The sequence below is a fragment of the Natrix helvetica genome, assembly GCF_964273705.1.
Source record: "Natrix helvetica genome assembly, chromosome: 1".
Lineage (NCBI taxonomy): Eukaryota > Metazoa > Chordata > Lepidosauria > Squamata > Natricidae > Natrix > Natrix helvetica.
Window position 1 is genome coordinate 162,695,681 of NC_138548.1, and position 23,298 is coordinate 162,718,978.

A 23,298-nucleotide genomic window follows, 5' to 3' on the forward strand; every position below is an offset into this window, starting at 1 on the left:
AACTATACATTAAAAATGTAAAAAAAGAGTCATTAAATCGAAATTAGCAGCTAAAATTGTAAACTTTAAGCCAAAAAGAAATAAATCTGTCGTGAACAAATTCCTATAACTGCATTACATTGATTATGCCTCCCAAGGCTGGTTTCTGTTATGACTGACTTTTTGAACTCTGAAACAGGAGTTTCACCCCTCTTTTTGCTATTTCTCAACGATGCAAGAAGTTTGCCTGATAAAATTGGGAAGATAAGAATTGGGATGTAACAAGGCAATGGACTGTCTTCTGTTTGGTCAGAGTCCCTTGGAGTTGGGCGGCCAATACACTAACATTAATCACCTTTTCTAAAATAATTGAGAACCGTTCCCCCTGTATTAGAATTATACGGCTTTCATTATTCCAAGCCAGCTGCAAACGGACTACGGGAGCGGTAGCCTTAACACATCTGGAAAGGAGCAGGTCGAGAAAACGGGTCCCGATGAATTATCGTCGCTTCTGAGCCGAAATAGCGCCCTCTAGCGCTAGGCAAGGGTAAATCCGGCAGTTGTTTTTATTTTTCAAACGAGTTGAGGAAGTTTGTCCTTCGCCGGCGCCCGTCGGGAAGCTGGAGTCGGGAACGCAGAGATCCGCTTGACGGTTGTCATGGCGGCGGCTGCAACGGCGGATTCGCTGTGGGAAGACCGAGATGTTCGCTTTGACATCTCTTCGCAGTGAGTGATGTTGGCGCGAGCGCGTCCCCGCCCTTCTCGCCTCTCCCTCGCGGTTTGGAAGGGTCTGGCTTGACAGGAGCGGCGGGTCAACGGGCGGGCGCTTCCTCCTCCCGCTGCCGCCATGGGGACGGCCGGTCCTCACAATGGACCTCGACCCTCCCCATCCACGGGATTTCATATCCTCACGTAGGGGCTTTCACACACTTAATTGGTCCCTGCCGACCCTGTGACGGGGGTGGGTGAGGGCTACAGGTGGTCCTTGACTTACAACGGTTCATTTAGTGACCAAAGTTACACCACCACTGGGGGGGGGGAAAGGACGGATGACCATTTTTCACACCTATGACTGTTGTAGCCTCCCCACGGTCACGTGATTTACATCCGGATGCTTGACAACTGACATTTATCCCCAGTGTCCCGGAGTCATGGGATCCCCTTCTGCAACCTTCTGACAAGCAAAGTCGATGGGGAAGCCATATTCACTTAACAACCATGTTACTAATTTAATAACTGCAGTGATTCCCTTAACAATATGCAAAAATAAGTCACAAGATGGGGCAAAACTCCCTTAACAAGTGTCTCACTTACCAACATAAATTTTGGGCTCAATTATATACACACACAAACACATACATACACGCACACACATACATATACATACATATATACATATACATATATACACACACACACATACATACATATCAATTCACCTGCTGTTTTCTTTTTTTATATATTTTTTAAATTTTTGTTTAAAAACAAACAAAGCAGAACAACACATACAAAACAGAACACACACACACACACAAAAAAGAGAAGAAAAAAACTTTCCACAATTTTGTCAAGCATGTCGTTTGGTAAACAAGCTTTTGTGAATCAGTTTTTAAAGTTGAGAATAAAATCACCGGTGTATCCATTAAACATATAAATACTTCACTGTCATTGAGCATTATGTGTTCAAATTACCATTAATATTCTTTCATTTCTAACAACCCTTATTTTCTTGAATTTTTTTATTAAGTAACAATAAATCTTTATAGAATTATAATATCACCTATCTCTGAAAAAGAAAAAGAGAAATTAAGGGAAAAAAGATTCCCATTAATTCATATTGTACATCATTACTTTCAATTGACCATAATGTCACCAATCATCCACAACGCCTGCTGTTTTCTTGACTAGATTTTAGAAATACAGATAATCTTTGAATTACGACCGCAATGGAGGCCAAAATTTCCATTGCTAACTACGACATTTGTTAAGTGAATTTTGCCCCATTTTAACGATCTTTCTTGCCACAGTTGTTACACGAATTGGTGCGGTTGTTAAATTAATCACATGGCTGTTAAGTGAATCGGATTCAGGGATTGCATCAGAAGGTTGCAAAAAAGGGATCATCTGAGTCCAGGACACTGCAACCGTCATAAATAAGAGCCAGTTGGAAAGTGTTTGAATTCTGATCACACGACCATGGGGATGTTGTAACGGTTGTAAGTATGAAAAATGGTCATAAGTCATTTTTTTCAGTGTTGTTATAACTTTGAACAGTCACTTAACAAATAGTAAGTCAAGGACTATCTGTAGTTTGCCATTACCTCCTTCTTAGGGCTGAGGGAGGGGGACTGGCCCAAGGTCACCCAAGTGGCTTCATACCCAATGCAGGACTAGAACTCATTATCTCCCATATTCTAGCCTGCTGCATTAAGCACTACACTAAACTGTCTCCTTCACATCTTACTTTATAGGGTTGTTATCTGTAACTTGAGGGGCATTAGGGCAGAAATTGAGCATTTTTGATTGAATCAAAATAAAAACATAATTCGAAAACAGTCTTCTGTTTTGAACAAAGGAAGGATATTAACAGTTTTATGGCTGGAAATCATTTGGCAATATGAATATAATATGTGCCCGTTGATATAAAATTAATTGAACCTTCAAAAGAATTAGCTGTAAATGTAATGGTTCAAGAGAAACCCCCTTGAATTGAATCATTCGGAAGCAAAATATATTAAAAGTGATATTATCATTGGTTTCCCATCCAGGTGGACCTGCTTCCCAGTACTTGAAATGTGATTCTAAACAGGATTGTTTATAACACTGGGATGAGACTGGGCCACTGGAAAGCTTGATAGTTATAATTAAGAATTATTGTAGTGCTGTCATTTACTTTCTTATCCCAATTTATTTTCCTTTTAGATCTTAAGTGTGAAAACAGGATGGCTATTTATTTTTTTAAGTTCTGGAATGGGGGTTTTGGCAAAAGAGTGATGGCAACCTGGTATAGGAGAAGCCCTTTCACAGAAATTGTAGGCTGGGGAGCGGGAGGAGTTGTACATAATTGTTACCTCTCAGAATGCTATTCATATTCAATGAACTATGACTGACCTTTGTATTTAAAAGCAAGATGACTATTTATAGCAATATCTAAGAATATATTGTTTTAGGCAAATGAAAATGAGACCAGGAGAGGTCCTCATTGATTGTTTGGAGCCTATTGAAGATACCAAAGGCAACAATGGAGAGAAAGGTAACAGAGAGTTTTTAAAAGTTGGTTAAATTTGTTCCACACACATTTCAAAGAAAGAAAAGTTTTTCTGGTTGGTTGATTTTGAACATATGCAATACAAAACCATGCATTCAGAGTAGAATGAGAGAGAATGAGAATGTTTATTTTTCTGTTTTTTCCCCAGGTATTTCATCTCTTAAAACTCTTTTTGTGTGTGTGTGTGTGTGTGTGTGTTTAAGTTTAAGTTTATTTGATTTATAGACCGTCCCCTCTCCCCGAAGGGACTCGTTTGCATTAATGATAGTCTCTTTTAATTAACAAATGTACTTCTGCCAAATTAAGGTATCCCCCATGGATGTAGATGAATTTTATTTTGCTTCTGCAGTTTGTGGTTTACGATTATCTGGATTTATTACAGGGAATATCATTGTACAGCACTGATTTGAAGGCCACAATTGCCTTTATTTGTTAAAGTATTTATCTCCCATTTTTCCTCATGCTCTCTGGTACTAGGTGGTTTTTTTTCCAGTTTTCTCAAATCTACAAAACATCTGGCTCTTGAAATCTTCGCCTTACCCTTTAATGGTTTGCTTGCTTAGTTTATTTCCCCCATAAATGCTTACCTAAGATTATTTGCTTCTAGGGATGGCATTCACAGTGTTTATTTATCTTGTTCTGTAACTGTATTATATTCTTTTATATCCTATATATTGAGAGCAAACTCATTCCCGCAGTGTGGATACTTATTAGTAAGTATTGCGTTACCTACACTGAAAATATTTGTAAGTACAGGAGACCCTCAGTCTAACAGGACAGAAGGATGCTGGAGGACAGATTGGCCAAGGTTTTGAAGATTCAATGTTATCTCCAGTTTGGGGCAGCATGCGTCCAAAAAGCAGTTACAGCGCAGAGACCAAAGAGGGATGCTATGTCGCATTTTCTATTTGTAAATCTCCCAGAGCATTTGGCTGGTCATTGTGAGAAACAAAATGCTTGCCTAAGACGGGCTTGACCTGATCTAGCAGGCCTGTGCATGCCACAGCTGCTGTCTATTATTAAACTGGGAACATGCTGGTGACTCCTTCCTGTAATAGGTGTAGTTCATTTTCTAGCAGCCATCTCATAGGGACTTATTAAAATTACTTCCATTTGGAATAAGTTAAAAAAGAGAAACAACAACAACAATAACATGATTTCTCTCTGGATTGTTGGTCAAAAATCATTGCTGTTTTATGTTATATTTGATTACATGTCCAGTTGTCCATGCGTTCATGCACTTTCCCCCCTGTTTCTCATATGTAAAAACAAAGTTATTAGATGTAGAAATTCCAATGATTTTTTTTTTAATTTCTAGGCAGACTCTTAGTAACAAACTTAAGAATTATTTGGCATTCCGTTGTATTGCCTAGAGTCAACCTCTGTAAGTATCATTTTCTTTTTTAATGCATATTTTGTCTATCCATACATCCCCAGTTGTTAATAATGTACAGTTTTTAAAAAGTCAGCCAAAAAGTCTCTCTGATGTGTTTGTCAAATCTGTCAAATTATCACCATAATCTCCGAGGATTCCTGATGATTTATAGCATCACTATTGCAACATATAACAACAGTATTGGCTGTTATTTTGTGACAGAAGGTTACCTGGAGAGGCAGTGGGGCAGAGTTTTGGCAACACAAGAGCTTCCCCAGAGAGAGGCCCAGATTAAGATACTGTACAGTTCCAAGCTGGAGGAAGAAAAAGGTTCGGGGTAGCCATAGACTAGAATCACTCAGTATATACCTAGTTAAGTTAGAAGATTTCATCTTTAGTTTGGTAAAATTCTGTGCATTAGGTATAAGCAAATAAAAGATGGTATTCTGTTGGGTTTTCCTGTGTTATCTCTGGGCTTGGGCCTGACATATTAGCTGTTATTAAAATAACCCGACTCTTTTCGGATTCTCATCAAACTGAAAAAAGATACTGTTATTTCATTAATTGTAATGAGAGTCCTTAAAGTAGTAGCATCTTGGGCAGGAGGAGGAGGGATGATGGTTACATGGAAGCCTAAAAAAATGTGTTATGTATTTTAAAGTGTACCATACCCCTGATAGAAATATTGATAGAGCAGTTACAGGTGGCAGGTGATGACCTTGTTTCTTTTTCTGCTATTGTTGGTAGTAAAGGAGTGGTAAAATGAGATTTGCATGGAGCATTTTAAAAGAAGTGAATTGGAAAGAGATTTTTGAGGTCTGTTCTATAGATAACAATGGTAGAATCAAAATTGTTATTCAGCATACTCTGTGGTATTACATTCACATTCCTCACACCGTCTTAAATTTTGTTGCCTGAGACATAAGAAGCAATAGTAGATGATTTCCAAGCACTGTGGATGTTATATATTAATGTGGATGTGATGAATTATGGGGTGTGGGGATAGATGATGAACTTTTAACTGGGTGAATTCACCGGATGTACGTTAGAGTTGAAATTCAACAGCATAATGCCAAAATGCCTGTCTTATTAAATTGGAGTTTTAAGGATCACTTTGCCTTGGACAATGATTTAATTCTGCATGATATTTGGAACGCTGACATTGGAATTGTTAAAAATGAAAAATTATTTTGCTTCATTTCACTTAACAGCACCAGAGACAATGTTGTGTTTCTTTTCCCTAATTATTTAGCTGTTGGCTACAATTGCTTTGTGAATACAACAACAAGAACTGCTAACTCGGTAAGATTACAAAATTCGTTTTGAAGCATCCAGAATATTTTTCAAAATACATATGTTGTTTTAAAATAGCATAACATGCTCATCATTATTTGATTTGCTTTACAGATGCTCCTTAAATTTCAAAAACAAGAACATTAGTGATATCAAAGTTTTATATATGGCATTGACTTTAATGAATTCATTGAGTTCCATTAAGTTCTTCACTTAATCTGACAGATACTTATACAGTTGTACACAGAATAAAAATATAGGAAGTGCTATCAAAAAGGAAATTAATAACAAAAATATAGATTTTGCTAAAGATATGAAAGATTTGGTATATAAACCACAGTATATGATTATGGTCATTCCTTCTGATTTGATGTTAGCTAGTATTCACAAATTCATAAGTATGTTCCAAACACAGAATAAGCCTCTTCTACAGCTCAAATAGAAGCACATAGATGATCTATTTCCCAAATTGAAATAGTACTATTTGTGGAAAGGTACTATATTTTATCTCTTTCCATTCTTCAGTGTCGGTGTTTAAGGAAGGAAATACAAGTAGTCCTTGGTTTACGGCAGCCATTCAACAACTGTTCAAAGTTCCAATGGCACTGAACATGGGGGACTTACAACCGATCCTCAAAGTTCCATCTATTGCAGCATCCTTGATCACATGATAATGATTCTGTGCTTGGCAACCAGTTTGCAATTATGGCATCCCACAGTCACATTTGTGACCTACCCTGCCAGCTTCCCACAAAGCAAAATAAATAGAGAAGTTGGCAGGAGGTCGCAAGTCAATCCTGCTTCTGCTGTTTTTTTCACACTCTCACACTACATAGCATCTGCCCACAGAAATCTAGCACCTTCCTGCAGAACCTGCCTACACATGCTCCATAATGCCTGTCCACAACCTATACACACACCTAGGTCTTGCTCCTCAGCCTGCTTGCCTGAGACTCCCTCCTCCCATGTCATGAACATGTAAAGTCCTCATGTAGTCCTAGGGTTATGATAGCAACTGGGATTTCTGGAATTGCCATTGCTGTAGAACCATGATGGTGAACCTATGGCACACGTGCCACAGATGGCACACAGAGCCCTCTCCAGGCATGTGAGCCGTCGCTCAGCTCCACCGTGCATGGGCACTTTGTCTCCCGCTTGCCAGCTGATTTTGGGGTCTCTGCCACACATGCAGGAAACGTGTGCACATGCGTGGGAATGAAGGGGGGTCGCATGAGCAAGGGGTGGGAGGAATGCAGGGGGTGCGGCGCAAACCCATGCCCTGTTTTTGATCCCAGGGAGCTTCAGGGAGGCCTGCTAGGCCCAAAACTGGGTGCGGGAGGTTGTGCACACAGGCACAGGGGGAAGCACTGGGCACCACCTGCGCATGCACAAGGAGTGGGGCACATGGGGGTGTCGTGCACGCAAGGACAAAAAGGTTAGCCATCACTGCTATAGAATGTGGTCACATAACACTATGCTTTACGACTGCATCGCTTAGCAACAGACATTCCAGTTCCAGTTGTCATCATAACCCGAGGACTATTTGATGAGCCTCCAAAGGCTAAATTCCTAGCCCAGATTTCATTCTCTTTCTAAGGTTCTTTAACAGGTTAAGTCAATAATAACTAGAAGTTTTACAAAAGACAGGGAAATAACTCTTAAAAAGTAATAATAGTAATCAGATATATTTATGTGATACCTTGTAATATCATCCAGGTAGTTATAGATCTATCATCTCACATTAAAATAAATGTTCTCCTAATTCTACATTATTCCACATCATTTAATATAATAGCATCTTTGTTAATATAGTTTAGGTCTTCAGATTTGACCCATAAGAGAAAAGAGAGAGAGAGAGGTGGGGGAAAAAGAACAATGCTATTGATTAGTATAGTTATAAATAATTGGAATTCTAATGTAGGTCAGCTTTATTTAATGAGTTCATAATTAAAATTCACTTCACATGTTTTATTAAATGTGTAATTTAACCGGAATGATCCTTTATGTGCTCTACATTTACTGAACCTGGGGTTTATAATATGTGAGTTGTTATCTACTCAAGGCATTTGTGACACGGCAGATTAAAAATGTATCTCTCAAAAACTGAAGTTTCATTAAATGCAACTCTATATAATATTGTTCAGAAATGTTAAATGACTATAATGTTCATTTCTTTTAAAAACTGCAGTAAGATATGAAATCTGATATTTTCCCTTATAGAAATTAAGAGGACAAACCGAAGCACTTTATATCTTGACCAAATGCAATAACACACGTTTTGAATTCATATTTACAAATGTGATTCCTGGGAGCCCCAGACTTTTTGCTTCTGTTATTTCTGTTCACAGGTATTTAAGGGTTTTTTTTTAAGTTTTATGTAGAAACACAAAAGATTTACTAAAGCAGCCCTTACAAAATTAGTTAGTTACATATGGTATATTAATTTTCAGAAATTGTGCTGTGTTGGTTTGAAATATAATACAATTTGGTATTTACATTTACTCTGGCACATTTACTCTGCCCTTTATTTCAAAATCCTTCTCTTACCCTCCCTTTTCCACAATCTCTGCATTTTGTACATTTTAAAAGTCCATGACAGGTACTGGTATTTTATTTAATCATTATTTAATCAGTATTTAATCATCTCATCAATGATTTGGATGAGGGAATAAATGGGGAACTCATCAAATTTGCAGATGACACCAAGCTGGCAGGAATAGCCAACACTCCAGAAGACAGGCTTAAGATAGAGAAGGATCTTGACAAACTTGAACATTGGGCACTATCTAATGAAATAAAATTCAATGGTGAAAAGAGTAAGGTTCTACATTTAGGCAACAAAAATGGAATGCACTGGTACAGTATAGATGATACCTTGCTCAGTAGTAGTAACTGTGAAAGGGATCTAGTGGACAACCATTTAAATATGAGCCAGCAGTGTCCAGCAGCTGCCAAAAAAGCCAACACAGTTCTAGGCTGCATAAATAGAGGGATAGAATCAAGATCACGTGAAGTGTTAATACCACTTTATAATACTTTGGTAAGGCCACACTTGGAATACTGCATTCAGTTTTGGTCACCACGATGTAGAAAAGATGTGGAGACTCTAGAAAGAGTGCAGAGAAGAGCAACAAAGATGATCAGGGGACTGGAGACTAAAACATATGAAGAACGGTTGCAGGAACTGGGTATGTCTAGTTAAATAGAAAGAAGGACTAGGGGAGACATGATAGCAGTGTTCCAATATCTCAGGGGTTGCCACAAAGAAGAGGGTGTCAAACTATTCTCCAAGGCACCTGAGGGTAGAACAAGAAGCAATGGGTGGAAACTAATCAAGGAGAGAAGCAACTTAGAACTGAGGAGAAATTTCCTGACAGTTAGAACAATTAATCAGTGGAACAGCTTGCCTCCAGAAATTGTGAATGCCCCAACACTGGAAGTCTTTAAGAAGATGTTGGATAGCCATTTGTCTGAAACTGTATAGAGTTTCCTGCCTAGGCAGGGGATTGGACTAGAAGACCTCCAAGGTCCCTTCCAACTCTGCTATTGTATTATTGTATTGTATTTTAGGGCTTTTTAATTAAATACATATACACACATGCAGAGAGAGATATTCTTCTGAATATATTAAATGCTACTAATCACTATCAAAAATTTTAGGTCCAACTGTGATTAAAAACAAAAAAACTATTGTTTTCCAAGAAATGAATTTATATCATTGTTTAGTTCTACTTTTATTTGTATCCTTTTTGTTCTAATTCAAATGATAGCAAGTTAATTTGAATCGCAGCTAAACAATTATTGTTATTGTTAATTAAATTTGTTTGCTGCCCATCTCACTTCAAGGCCAGTTCCTGAGTTATGCATGCCATCATCAGGAAATAACCGTCTTAAAAGGACTATTTTACTGAGGAATAGTAATATTGTTTTAAAATTCCTACAGTATCAGCCATCTGAGTTTAATGCAGTTTGTAGAAAAAAAAAACATTTCAGTATGTTCCCAACTTCTGAATGAAATGTTCATGTTTTCAGCCAAGCATTTTTCCAGAGAGGAGGGTTGTTCAATTACACATCTTTATCTTTTTACTTAAATTATTTTTTGTACAGCAAGTCTTCTTGCACTACAGCTTTTCAAATAACAAATAGATGTTTCATAATATGTTTAAATATACTATTTATATTCTAAATATTATATATATATAATATTTAGAATATAAATTTCTGCCTAAGACTCCTGCCTAAGACATATACAGCCCGGGTTCTAATCCCACAAATAGTTTTTTCAGGTAGGAAAGTGCTAAACAATTTACATGCCTCAATCTCTTAGAAGTGCTTTTCCAGAGCATAGTTTGAATAACTCAATTCCATGGCGAAGTATGGGAGATTTCATGGAGCTCCATTTGCAGAAAAACTCTGTATGTGATGCTTCAGTGCTGAAGACATATATATCTTATTTCAGTGGTTCTCAACCTGTGGGCCACGGACGCCTGAGGATCTACGGTATCATCACGGGGGTGGGGGGGGGACTGCGAAGGCTTGAAGAAGTATGATTTAAATCTTACTTTAAGTCTTGGAGGTCTGTGACCCCAAAGGCATAAAAAGGGGGTCTGTGGTGAAGAAAAGGTTGAGAATTGCTGCCTTATTTGAGAGTAAAGAATACTTTGTAGCAAGGGCTGATTACTTAAGGTTTTTTCTTAAAAATTTAAGAAATACTTGGATACTAAGAATAAGCTTACATTCTCCTGTGCGCTGCTTGGAGAGTCCAAGCATGGGTTAACACAGCCTAACTGCCCTAGGACTGACTGAGTTTTTTCCTTGACCACGCCCCTTTGCCTCTGGCAGGTCAGTTTTAAAAACTCAGTCCGCCCAATAGGACTGTTGCAGGGGAGTTCTCCAGTTTAGGCTTTTTGCTTGGACTCCCCACATCAGCATTTAAAGGAATTCTTGACCATCTCAATTTGGCATCAGCCAAAAAACCTTCTTGATAGCTCAGGAGGTCTGATATTCATCGTCTGCTGCAAGTAAGCCAAACGAGGTAGGCTTGAGGCTTGTCCGGCTCCAGCCGGCGAGCGGAAACGATACGAGGGACAACCAGCTGTTTGGCGCTGGCGGATCCTTGCTATGAAGCCGCGGAAGCCTGTTTCGGACCCTTTGGGTGTCCTAACGGCTTCCAAAATCTGCCCGGCAACAGCGGCGGCCATTTTAGACCTTTCGCGCCCTTTTTTCCACTTCGGAGAGGGTTGCCTTGGTTATGGAGGCTGCGCGCGCAGCGGCGGCCATTTTAGAGCACCAAATTGCCTCAAGTTTCAAACGGCAGCAGCTTCAGACCTCGCGGTCAGACCTCGACAGTAATAGCAGCAGCAGCTACTTTTAGTGACTGAGAGGCCTTGTCCGGGGCTCCGGCAAGGCCGAACGTCTCGAAAACAGCCGTCTCGCACTCCAAGGCAGGGATTTCGCCGGCGGGCTTCCATTGCCTATTGCAGCTACCGCGGACGTTTTGTGGCCGTCTGGCTCGTCCTAGCGGTGCCCTCCAGACCCATCCAGCCTTCCTGTGACTTCTGAAGAACAATGGCAGATGAAGGTTTGGAGGTGCAGGCTGGGCCCTCTTCCAAGAGGCCCAGAGTGGAGCCCCCCCCCCAAAGGAAACAAGGGAGGGAGAGGCAATCCCAATAGATCCCCTTCCCGAGCCTCAGGGGATTTACCCACCAGTAGGGAGGGAACCCGCAGAGGCCATACCTCGCAGGCCCAGAAAACCAGCAGGTCCCCAGATCAAGAGGAGGCATGGGCAAGGCCCCATTCTCCCCAAGGGAAGGTTCAGGATCAGGATGCTCCCCACCAGGATGGTTCACCTCCATCAACTGGGGGGATTTCAAGGGACTCCTCCCCAGATGCCTCATGGGGCTATCCAGACTCCCCCAGTTCTTCTGTTAGGGAGGAATTGGAACCATACCAAGATATATTCCAGAGGGAGGAAAGGAGAACCTCCAAGGGCTCCAGGGGACGCCCAAAAGAGGACAAGGGTCCCGCATTATCTGCTGAGATGAAGGAGGTCATAGCTAAAGCCATCTCCCAAGGAATAGCAGATGGCCTCAAACAGAAAGAGACTGGTTCTTCTGGCACTCCTAAAGCCAGGGCAACCCCTGCTCCTATAGGAGACCAAGCCCCTGCTTCGCCTGGCACATCTATTGCCACGGAGGACACAGGATTAGAGGAGGGGGAAATAGATGATTTCGAATTATCGGAGGATGAGGATCTTCCTCCTGATAAACTGGCCTTTACAGGGTTATTCAAACCATCCCTGTTTAAATCCATCCTTCACAAGGCCATAGCAGCCACTGAACTTGGGCCCACTCCCAAGAGTGCCTCAGCCACCCCTCCTCCCACTAAGGACCACAAGGAAGGTTTATTCCAGGAACCTTCACCAACCCAGGAACTGATTCCTGTTCCGGACTTATTCCTGGACGTAGTCCAAAGGCAGTGGGTCCAACCTGGTACCCTGACCAATCCCAGCGGGGGGGACAAATCCCTCTACGCTGTAGAAGACAAAATGGATGAGGTGCTGAAGTTGCCTGAGGTGGATGCCCCGGTGGTCTCTCTAACTTCTACTTCTAATCTTCCAGCAGATTTACTCGAAGGGCTCAAGGCCGAGGACAAACGCTCAGAGAAGGCATGCCACAAGACACACCAGGCGGCTGCCTGGGCCATTAGAGCATCCACCTCGGCATCATTCTTCACCAGGGCTTCTCTTCTTTGGCTAAGACAACTCAGGTCCAAACCTCCCTCAGCGGGTTCTAGATGGCGGCATGACATCAATAAGATAATAACCGCCGTAGAGTACTCAGCGGATGCCTCTCTCAATGCGGCCAAATTCGCATCTAGGGCCTTGGCATCCAATGTGACATCACGTCGCCTGCTGTGGCTCCGCCACTGGCAGGCTGATATGAAAGCCAAATGGAAGCTTGCTTCCGCCCCATTTAAGGGAGGGCAACTCTTCGGGGAGGCCTTGGAGAAGTTTGTCATAGAAACAAAGGACAAACGCAAAATTCTCCCGGCCACCCTGAAGAAAGCCGAACGTAAGGGTTCCGGTTCATTCAGGAGACAGCCCTTTAGAGCGCAGGATAACTCTCAAGCTTCCGGCTCTAATTCTTCTTATCAGAGACCATTTCCCCAGACAGGAGACAGGGGGCAGGACAGAACAAATTACGGGTCCAGAGGAAGGCAGCAACAACAGCATTCCTTTCGGAAGCCATTTTGTGGGGGATCCAATTCCCGACAGTTTCGTAGGGGGAAGTGACCATCACAGGAATCCTCCCATAGGGGGTCGGCTCCAGATTTACGCCGACAGGTGGGAGGAGATAACATCGGACACTTGGGTCCTCAACACGATCAGGAAGGGCCTAGTGCTGGAATTTTTATCCTTCCCTCAACAAAAATTTATTCGTTGTCCCATCCCCAAGAATCCCCCAAAGAAAGAACTCATGCAGAAGGAGATCCTCCATCTGCTCGAAATCAGGGCCATAGAACCTGTTCCCAAGGAACAGGAAAAACGAGGATATTATTCCATCCTCTTTCTAGTCCCAAAGAACTCAGGGGGGTGGAGGGCCATCTTGGATCTAAAGTGCCTAAATCAGCATCTGGCATACAAAAGGTTCAAGATGCAGTCCCTCCACTCCATCCTGGCTTGCAGGGGGATCTCCTCACATCGATAGATTTGAAGGAAGCTTACCTCCACGTCCCCATTCACCCTGCCCACAGAAGGTTCCTGAGGTTCCACTACGACGGGAGGCACTATCAATACAGGGCCCTGCCATTCGGCCTCTCGTCTGCCCCCAGGACCTTCACCAAAATCTTGGCAGTGGTGGCGGCCCACCTCCGAAATCGACCAATTCGACTAGAGTGTTATCTAGACGACATAATAATTCATTCTTCCAACCAGAATCAGGCCCGAAGGGACGTTCAGGTGACCATACGGACTCTACAACACCACGGGTTTTCAGTGAACCTGCAGAAGAGTCACCTAGAACCGACCACCCGAATCCAACATCTCGGCGCCATAATCAACTCCGTCTCCTGCCAGGTATTTCTGTCTCCAGACAGGATGGCGAACCTTCAGAACAAACTTCGTCTATGCAAAAGTCCCAGGTCAGTGCCGATTTTACAACTATCCCAGCTCCTGGGCATCATGATCTCCTGCCTAAAGGTAGTTCCCTGGGCACGGCTTCACGCAAGGGAGCTGCAATGGTTCCTTCTGCCAATGCAGAGATCAAGGGACAGCAACTCGCTAAGACGCGTGAAACTACCGCCAAAAGTACTTCGCTCCTTCAATTGGTGGAGCACAGCGGCGGTCAGGAAAGGGTGCCTCTTCAAGGAGCCCGAAAGGCTGGTTGTAACAACAGATGCCAGCCTACAGGGATGGGGAGCGCACTGCCAGGGACATCTTGCGCAAGGCAAATAGACACAGAGGGAGGCGGCCCACAACATAAACTGGCTAGAACTGAGGGCCGCTCGCCTCGCTCTACGTCATTTTGCGTCTCAGATTGTGGGCCATCATGTACTGTTGTTAACAGACAATGTTGCCACAAAGGCCCACATCAACAGGCAGGGAGGCACGCACTCCAAAAATCTCATGCAGGAGGCGGAACTATTGGGCAGATGGGCGGAGCGACATCTGGAGTCCATAACAGCGGACCACATATCGGGGACGAGCAACCAAGAAGCGGATTGGCTGAGTCGGCAGACGATAGACCACTCAGAATGGCGGCTGCATCCGGACATCTTCTCTCAGATCGTGGAGAAGTTCGGCAAACCGCAAGTAGACCTGTTTGCAACAAGCACCAACACACATCTGCCCCGCTTCTTCACTCGATACCACTCGCCCTTAGCGGAGGGGACGGATGCGCTGAGGAGCACTTGACCCTCAGGACTCCTGTACGCGTTCCCACCGCTTCCTCTCATACCCCAAGTAGTGACCAAATTACTGTCAGAAAAGGCCGATCTAATCCTAGTGGCCCCTCACTGGCCCAGGAGGTCCTGGTACGCGGACCTTGTCAGCCTCTCCATCCAAAGACCGTGGAGGATTCCTCAGGAGCAGATCTCCCTCAGCCAAGGTCACATCAAGCATCCAGATCCCCAGTGGCTACAACTAGCCGTTTGGCGCTTGAGGGGGAACTCCTGAGGAAGCAGAGGTTTTCAGACAAGGTCATCAGAACTATTCAAGCGTCCAGGAGACCTTCCACTACTAGGATATACGAATATACGTGGAACGCTTTTTCATCTTGGTGTCAGGACAAGGGTGTGCAGGACATTTCGGCTTCAGTGCCAAATTTGCTGAAATTTCTCCAAGAGGGTCTGGACAAGGGCCTCGCGCCCAACACGCTCAAGAGGCAGGTGGCGGCACTATCCACCATTCTTACCTGTAAATCTGCCAGATCACTTAGTCAGCACCCACAAGTAAAGAGCTTCCTCAAGGGGGCGATGAACATCTCTCCTCAGGTGGTTCATCGATATCCCTCCTGGGATTTGCCATATGTCCTGAAGGCCTTAACGGGGGCTCCCTTCGAACCTCTCAGGAAGGCAAGCCTCCATCATCTGACTATTAAGACGGCCTTCCTCATAGCTATAACATCGGCTCGCAGAATTTCTGAATTGGCTGCGCTGTCTGTGAGGGAGGACCTGTGCATTATTCATACTGACAGAATCATTCTGAGACTTGATCCATCTTTCATCCCAAAGATGAATACTCAATTTCATAGAGCCCAGGAAGTGATCCTTCCTAATTTTTGTCCAAATCCAGTACATCAGAAGGAAAAAATCTGGCATAAATTAGATGTAAGAAGGACAGTCAAAATTTACATCAAACGATCAAAGGAATTTCGGCGTTCCGAATCCCTTTTTGTTTCCTTCCACCCTGGGTCCCTTGGTCGCAAGGTTTCGTCCCACACAATTGGACGTTGGCTGAGGGCTTGCATCAAGCTGGCCTATGAGGCACAAGGCAAGACTGCACCACGCAGAGTAACTGCGCACTCAACGAGAAGCGCCGCAACTTCAGCTGCATGGGCGACCCAGGCGTCTATCATAGACATTTGCAGAGCGGCCACGTGGGCCTTGCCCACGGCGTTCATCAAGAACTATAAGATCGACACCTTTGCCTCGGCAGAAGCCTCCTTTGGAAGACGTATATTACAAAGGGTTGTGGAGGCTACAAAGGACAATGACTCGACCCGCCCTGGGACACAATAGCTTGGGTATGTCCCATGCTTGGACTCTCCAAGCAGCGCACAGGAGAAAGACCGTTGGCTTACCTGAACGGTCGTTCTCTGGGCGCTGCGGGAGAGTCCAAACCCACCCAGGGTTCGAGAATCCAGAACTAGAAATCTGCAGAGACTGGTTGAAGACGTCCTATTGAACCTTTCATTTTTAAAACTGACCTGCCAGAGGCAAAGGGGCGTGGTCAAGGAAAAAACTCAGTCAGTCCTAGGGCAGTTAGGCTGTGTTAACCCATGCTTGGACTCTCCCGCAGCGCCCAGAGAACGACCGTTCAGGTAAGCCAACGGTCTTTTTGTGCATTGAGTGTATTTCTATGAGTCTGCATACTTCAAAAAATATTAAGAACAAGATGAGACACCTACAGAAGATTGAGATTGACTGCAGGGATGCTGATATACTGTATAATGTCTTTTTTCTGTATATTTTTTTAACTGCTGCTTAATATGGTCAGTTTACTCATCTGTAAATTAATTGGACTGAATTGTACAGAAAATGGACTGTTTCATGGATACGTTGAAATAAAATGCGGTTAAAAATGAAAATGTTAAAACTCTGTGTTCCACTATTTGTAGAGCTTACGAAACATCGAAAATGTACCGTGAGCTGAAATTGAGATCCGCATTAATTCAGAACAAGCAATTGAGATTGTTACCAAAAGAACAAGTGTACAACAAAATCAATGGTGTTTGGAACTTATCTAGTGACCAGGTATGATGTGGCATGAGAAAACAATATTAGGAAAGTGGTTTCTTTAAAAGTGCCTAATGTGCCAAAAGGATTGTATAACCCGTACACTATTTGATTATATTATGTAGGAATAGTAGACTGTTTTAGCATTAATACTTCAAATCAAATCTTTATAACAGTCATAGACCAGCATAATTATTACTTCATTTTCCCATAAAGACTGTCCAAGACACTTCAACACTCAGGGCAGTACAAGAAGGATTAATTGTAGTAAGGAAAGAAAACACCACAGATAATTTAGGAACAAAGAATAGAAGTATAGTAGTGTAACAAGCATTGCACGTGTAAATGAGGAAAGCTATGTAAAGCAGCTTCAAGACAAATCACTTATATGAAATCAGAAATAAAGTAAGCTAATATTGTCAAAGCAGACAGTTGAGATGGAGCTAGCCAGCTTCCTATCGATACAGTTGTGCAACCACAAACTATGATGAACAGTGCATAAAAAGAAGTATGCTTGTGTATGTGCCAAAGCTACAAATAGAGCAGGGTTGTTGTTTTACTCTTTTCACATGCAAGAGATCTTTTGCACATACTCTCCATGTCATTTATTGTTAGTTAAAGAGGAAGGTAACCTGTCCGTATTTTCTCTAGTTTATGATGTTTTCATTGAATTTAGACGACACATCAGGTTTATGTCAACAAACATGAATTGTCATGTCAGATGGAAATGTCACTACCCTGTAGCTTGAAAACCAAAAAGTGTTTACCTTTACAGCTATAAATCAAGCTCAGTGTTCCTTCAAAGAATCTGCTTTTATGTGGCATCTGTCTTTGAACCACTATAATTATCATAGTTACAGTAATTAGAAAGGAATCAGCATAATTATCATAGGAAAGCATTGTTACAACATTTACTAAGAAATGTTGTTTCCTTCTCCACAGATAGTTACAGATACTGTATTTCCTGAGGCAGGAACCACTAAAACTATGATCTGTCAACTTTGACTCCTATTAAACTTGTGTTATATAATAATGAAATATTGTAGCTCCTTAAAAAGTGGAATCAGAAATACTTATCTATTTATATATTTATCAACTTACCAAGCTGTGATGCCTACCATCTCTCCAAAGGCAACTCTAGGTGGCTTACAGCCATTGAATAAAATGCACTTAAAACAATAAATAAGGATCTTATATTAAAAAACTGAAAATTAAGCAATATGGATAGGGAGGGAACCAAATGCACCCAGGGAGTAGGTGGGGAGTAGGAGTAGGTGGGGAGGAGGCATTAGCCACTTCCAAAATGCCCCCCTCCCACACACCCGTTAAGACCCCAGGCTAATTGGCATAGACATATGTCTTCAAGACCTTTGGAAAGGCCAAAATGATGGGAGCAGATCCGACCTCAAGGGACAAGATGTTCCAGGGAGTGGGAGCCATAGCTGAAAAGGCTCTTCTTCTGGAGTCTGCCAGGAGAAATTCCTTGGCTATTGGGGTCCACAGCATACCCCTTCTGCCGGCAGAAATAGGGTGGGCTAATCCCATCAGGGTAAATCAGTTTCTCAGCTAGTCTGGACCCATAACCACGAAGGGACTTAAAGGTGATAACAGCACCCTCAATTGGACCCGGAAGCAGACTGATAGTCAGTGCAGCTCGCAGAACAGCAATGTAACATGGGTCACCCCAGCGGCTCCAAGAACTGTCCGTGCAGCTGTTTTCTGGCAATTGTTGCTCAGTTGTTCCTAACTCTGTGAATCAAATCAAATCTTTATTACAATCATGAACCGGCACAGCTTATCCAGTTGGCTCCCAGGAAATATTTTTTTTAAAAAAACTCACAAAGGAAACACTTTCTCACATACAGTTTGTTTAACATCTAAGAATTTAGCTAAAAATAGGAAGAAAATCAGCACGTCAGAGCAAAACAGCTCTGTTTGAATACTGTCGCTTTGATGTCAGTAGTTGCCTCTGGAACAACCTAAATTTAACTTGTATGTCATTGTATTTGAATGGCGTATTATTTTGAGAACTTGGCAGGAACGCCAGAGAGTTTCCTCCTTTGTGCCATGATTTCTTTCTATTACAGGTGATTCCCAATGAGTTTCTTATTTAAATAAGCATTTGGATGTCGGGTTTGCTTTAGAAAGTGTGCTGTTCTATTTAGACTTTACACAAATGCGTAGAAATATGAAGGCTCCAAGGAACCAGGTTTACTTTGCTTTCTTTCTTTTTCTAGGGAAACCTGGGTACATTTTTTATTACAAATGTAAGAGTAGTTTGGCACGCTAATATGAACGATAGCTTTAATGTCAGTATACCATATCTGCAAATTGTAAGTAGCTACAATTATCTCTCTTATTAGTAATTATGTATGATATTATTTTAATTGTGCAAAATGTACATTTGGCTCTTGCTGGTTGAAATCAATAATCTTTCAGCTCCCCTACCAGATCACCCCTATGTGCTCATAAGAAGAGGGTGTGTGGCTTGTTAGGGTTTAATTATCTATGAAGCTATCACTTTGTTAATATGGTACTCCATTTTCAAATGGCTGTAATTATTAGGATGGTGTCATTTGAAAAGGAAAGGTTTAAGCTTTCCATGCCTAATTGCAATCTCATAGAAGAGGAAGACTCATTTCACAGACTAATTAACTTTTTGTTGAGATAGTGGATAAGTAGTGGAGACGTCATACACATCATTACAAATTAACCACTGACATGTCTATCTCCCACAACTGTTTGTCATTAAAAAAAACTGTGCAAATTGCACAACACTCGTGTCTAATTAGTACTAAAGATCTCTTTATCACATTTATGAGGCATGTTAGCGACTCTAGTGAAACTGGGGAAAGGAAATTAAGCAATAGGACATATTAGAGGTGGTATGATGAGTGGCATTAAGTGTGTGTAAACTAGAAACTTCGCTTTGGATGTCATGGTCTAAATTAGGAAATTATATCACTCTTTAAATGTGCCAAACATTATTTGGTTTCTAAGGTAATTATTGTTATGGCAGCTAAAAGTGTTGTGGAAGCAACCATACAAATATTAAATTCTGATTGAAGTTCACAAAAGTTAGCTTTTTCATTTCCTTTTTAGTGTGTTATTTTTGGTTTTGTCCTTTCAAATATTTTGCATAATTACAAAGATCTTAATTTCAAGAGATTGTATCGATATTTTCAGTTACTTTTGTTAAGAATCTTATTTTTAAAATGTTTTAACACATATATTTTTATAATCTTTGCATCCAGCGTTCTATAAAGATTAGAGATTCAAAATTTGGCTTGGCACTTGTCATTGAAAGTTCTCAGGCGGTAAGAAACTAATGGCATAATTTATTTATTTCCATTCATATACCATTTGATTTACGATAAATATGTTTTTCTTTTTGTTATTCAGTGCTAGAGAAATTGTTGCTTTGATTCGCATAACGTAGTAGCCTGGTATTATACTTGGTAAATAAACATAAGTAATGAAAATGACCATGATAAATTAGCAGCAGGTGACCAGTCAGATCTCTGAATGAAACATGGCATTCCAGATTAGTCATGTACTATTTTTGAGCAATGTGTTCCTAAAAAAATTGTAAGTGCAGTATTGAAGGTATCTGCTTCTGAGAAGTTAGAGAAAGACTGTGAATAAATGGCTTTGGAAATGCATGTGTCATCGCTGATTACTTTTCTTATGCTGCTGCTGAGATTAGTATTTAAAAATAGCTTCCAGCCTTGAATTGTCCAATTGCTTTGGTAACAGTATCTTAAAAATTGTATTCATTCACCAAAAAATGGTACATGAAAATGAGCATATGAAAAGCCAACTAAAATGCATTGTGTGTGTGTGTGTGTGTGTATGTGTATATGTATATGTATTTGTGTTACAACCCCTGGTATGCCCAAATATTTATCAGCACAAATACAACATACATACATACATACATACATACATACATACATACATACATACATACATACATACATACGGCAATGTGTGTGTGTGTATACGTAGGTATACACACCTATGCACACATGTACACACATATATAATATATCTCCTATGTGATAGATAGATGGTATCTTTCTGCATGTCTGGTTAAGAAGTAAATTCTACTGCAGCTTCTAGTTTTCTTAAATGTTTAATTTATCTCAATATATTACATATTTAACCATAAATTTAAAGTAACACTGTGCCATTGACTTATCATATGATAATGAACCATTTTAGAATTTGTAAAATATGCTTGATTTACTAATTGGATAATTATGCTCGATCATAATTTATAATATAATTATAATTTGTAATATATAATAATGTTCAAACATAATTATTGTGTAAGTTTTATTTAACATATTACTCTTTTACAGACTGGTGGATATGTGCTTGGATTTAAGATTGACCCAGTTGAAAAACTGGAGGAAACTGCAAAAGAAATAAATTCATTGCATAAAGTGTTTTCAGTCAGTCCTATATTTGGAGTAGACTATGAAATGGAAGAAAAGGTACACTTGTTTTGAAATTTTAATCAATCCCTGCTTTTGTTTAAAGTATTAAAGAAATGTAGGTTGTTGTTTCAAATTGTTTTCTTTATCAATATTTAGCCTCAACAGCTAGAAGATTTGAAAGTAGAACAAATAGAGGAAGATGTGGAAATAGAGGCAAATGAACCAACAGATGCCTTTGTGGTAAGCGTATCTTAAAACTAATAACTTTTGTATTGTTTCCCTATACACCCAGGTGTGCTAAACTGGTCAGTAAATTATAATGAACTCACAGCCCGGATCAAAATGTTAATAAACTGAGATATATGTTTTGGATGTAATATTGCACTAGCAATTGTCATTTTATGCTATTAATCAAGTAAACCAAGAAGTTAACAGTTAAATGTAGGTACTGTATTTTTCGGAATATAAGATGCAGCAAGGTTTTGAAGAGGAAAAATTTTTTTAAAAAGTTTTTGCACTCTGCATACCTCCCAAAAACGCTCCATTTTTCGCAAAAATAGGCCCGTTTTTTTTTAAAGGGCATGAATGTCCCTTAGGAGACTTGTAGAGGGGGATGGGGGGCAAAAACGAGCAAAAAACGCCCCGTTTTTCATCAAAACAGGCTCGTTTTTTATCAAATTTTTGTCCATGGATTTGCATGGATAGCCTTTAGGAAGCTTATAGTGTGCTGCTGGGGGGCAAATAACGGGCCATTTTTCGCTCATTTCTGCCCTCCCCAGCCCCCAGGAGCTCTCTGAAGGCCTTCTAAAAGCTATGCACGGCCATTTTGGTGAAGGGGGCCGAGTTTCAGGAGGCAAAAAATGCTGTATTCAGTGTATAAGACGCACCCAGATTTTCAGTCTCTTTTTTGAGGGAAAAAGGTGCGTCTTATACTCCTAAAAATACGGTAATTGTCCTTTATTCATTTGCTCATTTATAACAATTGTGTGCTGCTACTCAAGAAACAGTTCATTTTCAAACAGTGAGCAATACACTAAACAAGAAATCCCAGCGCTCTCTTTAATACTAGGAATAAATCAGTTTGTTTAGTTGCATGTGATGAATCAGATCAAAGCTAATTGTTTATTTGCCGTAAGTTCTATATTTAGAATAGTTATGTAAGATTATATATATTAATAGGAATATCTTAAAAAACAGGAGTTTAAATTGAAAATGAATTCATTTTATTTAATACTAAGTAAATTTTGATGTCTTTGAGGTAATCGAAGTTTTTCAATGAATTGATTTACTGCCTGAATTTCAATTAAAAATAATGCTGAATGCCACAATAACTTATTTTTATTTTTCTATCATAGGCTTATTTTGCTGATGGAAACAAGGTATTTTTTAAGTTACAATAAAAGTGAATTCGTTTTTTGTTAACCCTATTAACCACAATTTGCTTACTTTTTCCCCCTCCTTCTTGTTGTCCTGCAAATAGCAACAAGACCGTGAGCCTGTTTATTCCGAAGAGCTAGGACTCGCCATAGAAAAGCTAAAAGATGGATTCACATTGCAAGGACTCTGGGAAGTAATGGGTTGATATTCATCTTTAAAAGATGTAATAATTAACAAAATATATATTTGTCTCTAAAAATCATGCTGCAGTCTTTTTAATCAATCAAGCTATAGCTACCTCTTTTATGTAGATTGAAAGGAAAAAATAGTGTTCTTGTATAGTTTTGACGTAATTTCTTGTATATATATTTAAGCTGTGGTTTGTATCTTTATACAGTACTTCAACTGCTTGCATTTAATATCCATTATGTATTATTTCAATATCACTGTAAATAAAATTGATAGTTCATAGTATAAACTGAGAAAAGATGTTCTAAATTTGAATGTTGTGGTTGCTTTGGTTGCTATGGTGTTTTTTCCTCTATATCTTTCAGTCGTGGCTCACAATCAGTCCTAAATGAAGAAGCAAAACAGTTCATACACCCCAA

General features: G+C 40.6%; 1 protein-coding gene across 1 annotated transcript; it reads left to right on the forward strand.

Moving 5' to 3' along the window:
* The first annotated feature begins 574 nt into the window (after window positions 1-574).
* On the forward strand, window positions 575-23,187 carry BBS5 (Bardet-Biedl syndrome 5). Its single transcript, XM_081939110.1, has 12 exons — window positions 575-705; window positions 3,150-3,232; window positions 4,566-4,631; window positions 5,875-5,924; window positions 8,136-8,263; window positions 16,754-16,889; window positions 19,109-19,204; window positions 20,126-20,188; window positions 21,236-21,370; window positions 21,470-21,553; window positions 22,669-22,692; window positions 22,794-23,187. Exons 1-12 carry the CDS (start codon window positions 638-640, stop codon window positions 22,893-22,895), a joined length of 1,035 nt encoding a protein of 344 aa, XP_081795236.1. The 5' UTR covers window positions 575-637; the 3' UTR covers window positions 22,896-23,187.
* The last annotated feature ends 111 nt before the right edge of the window (window positions 23,188-23,298 follow it).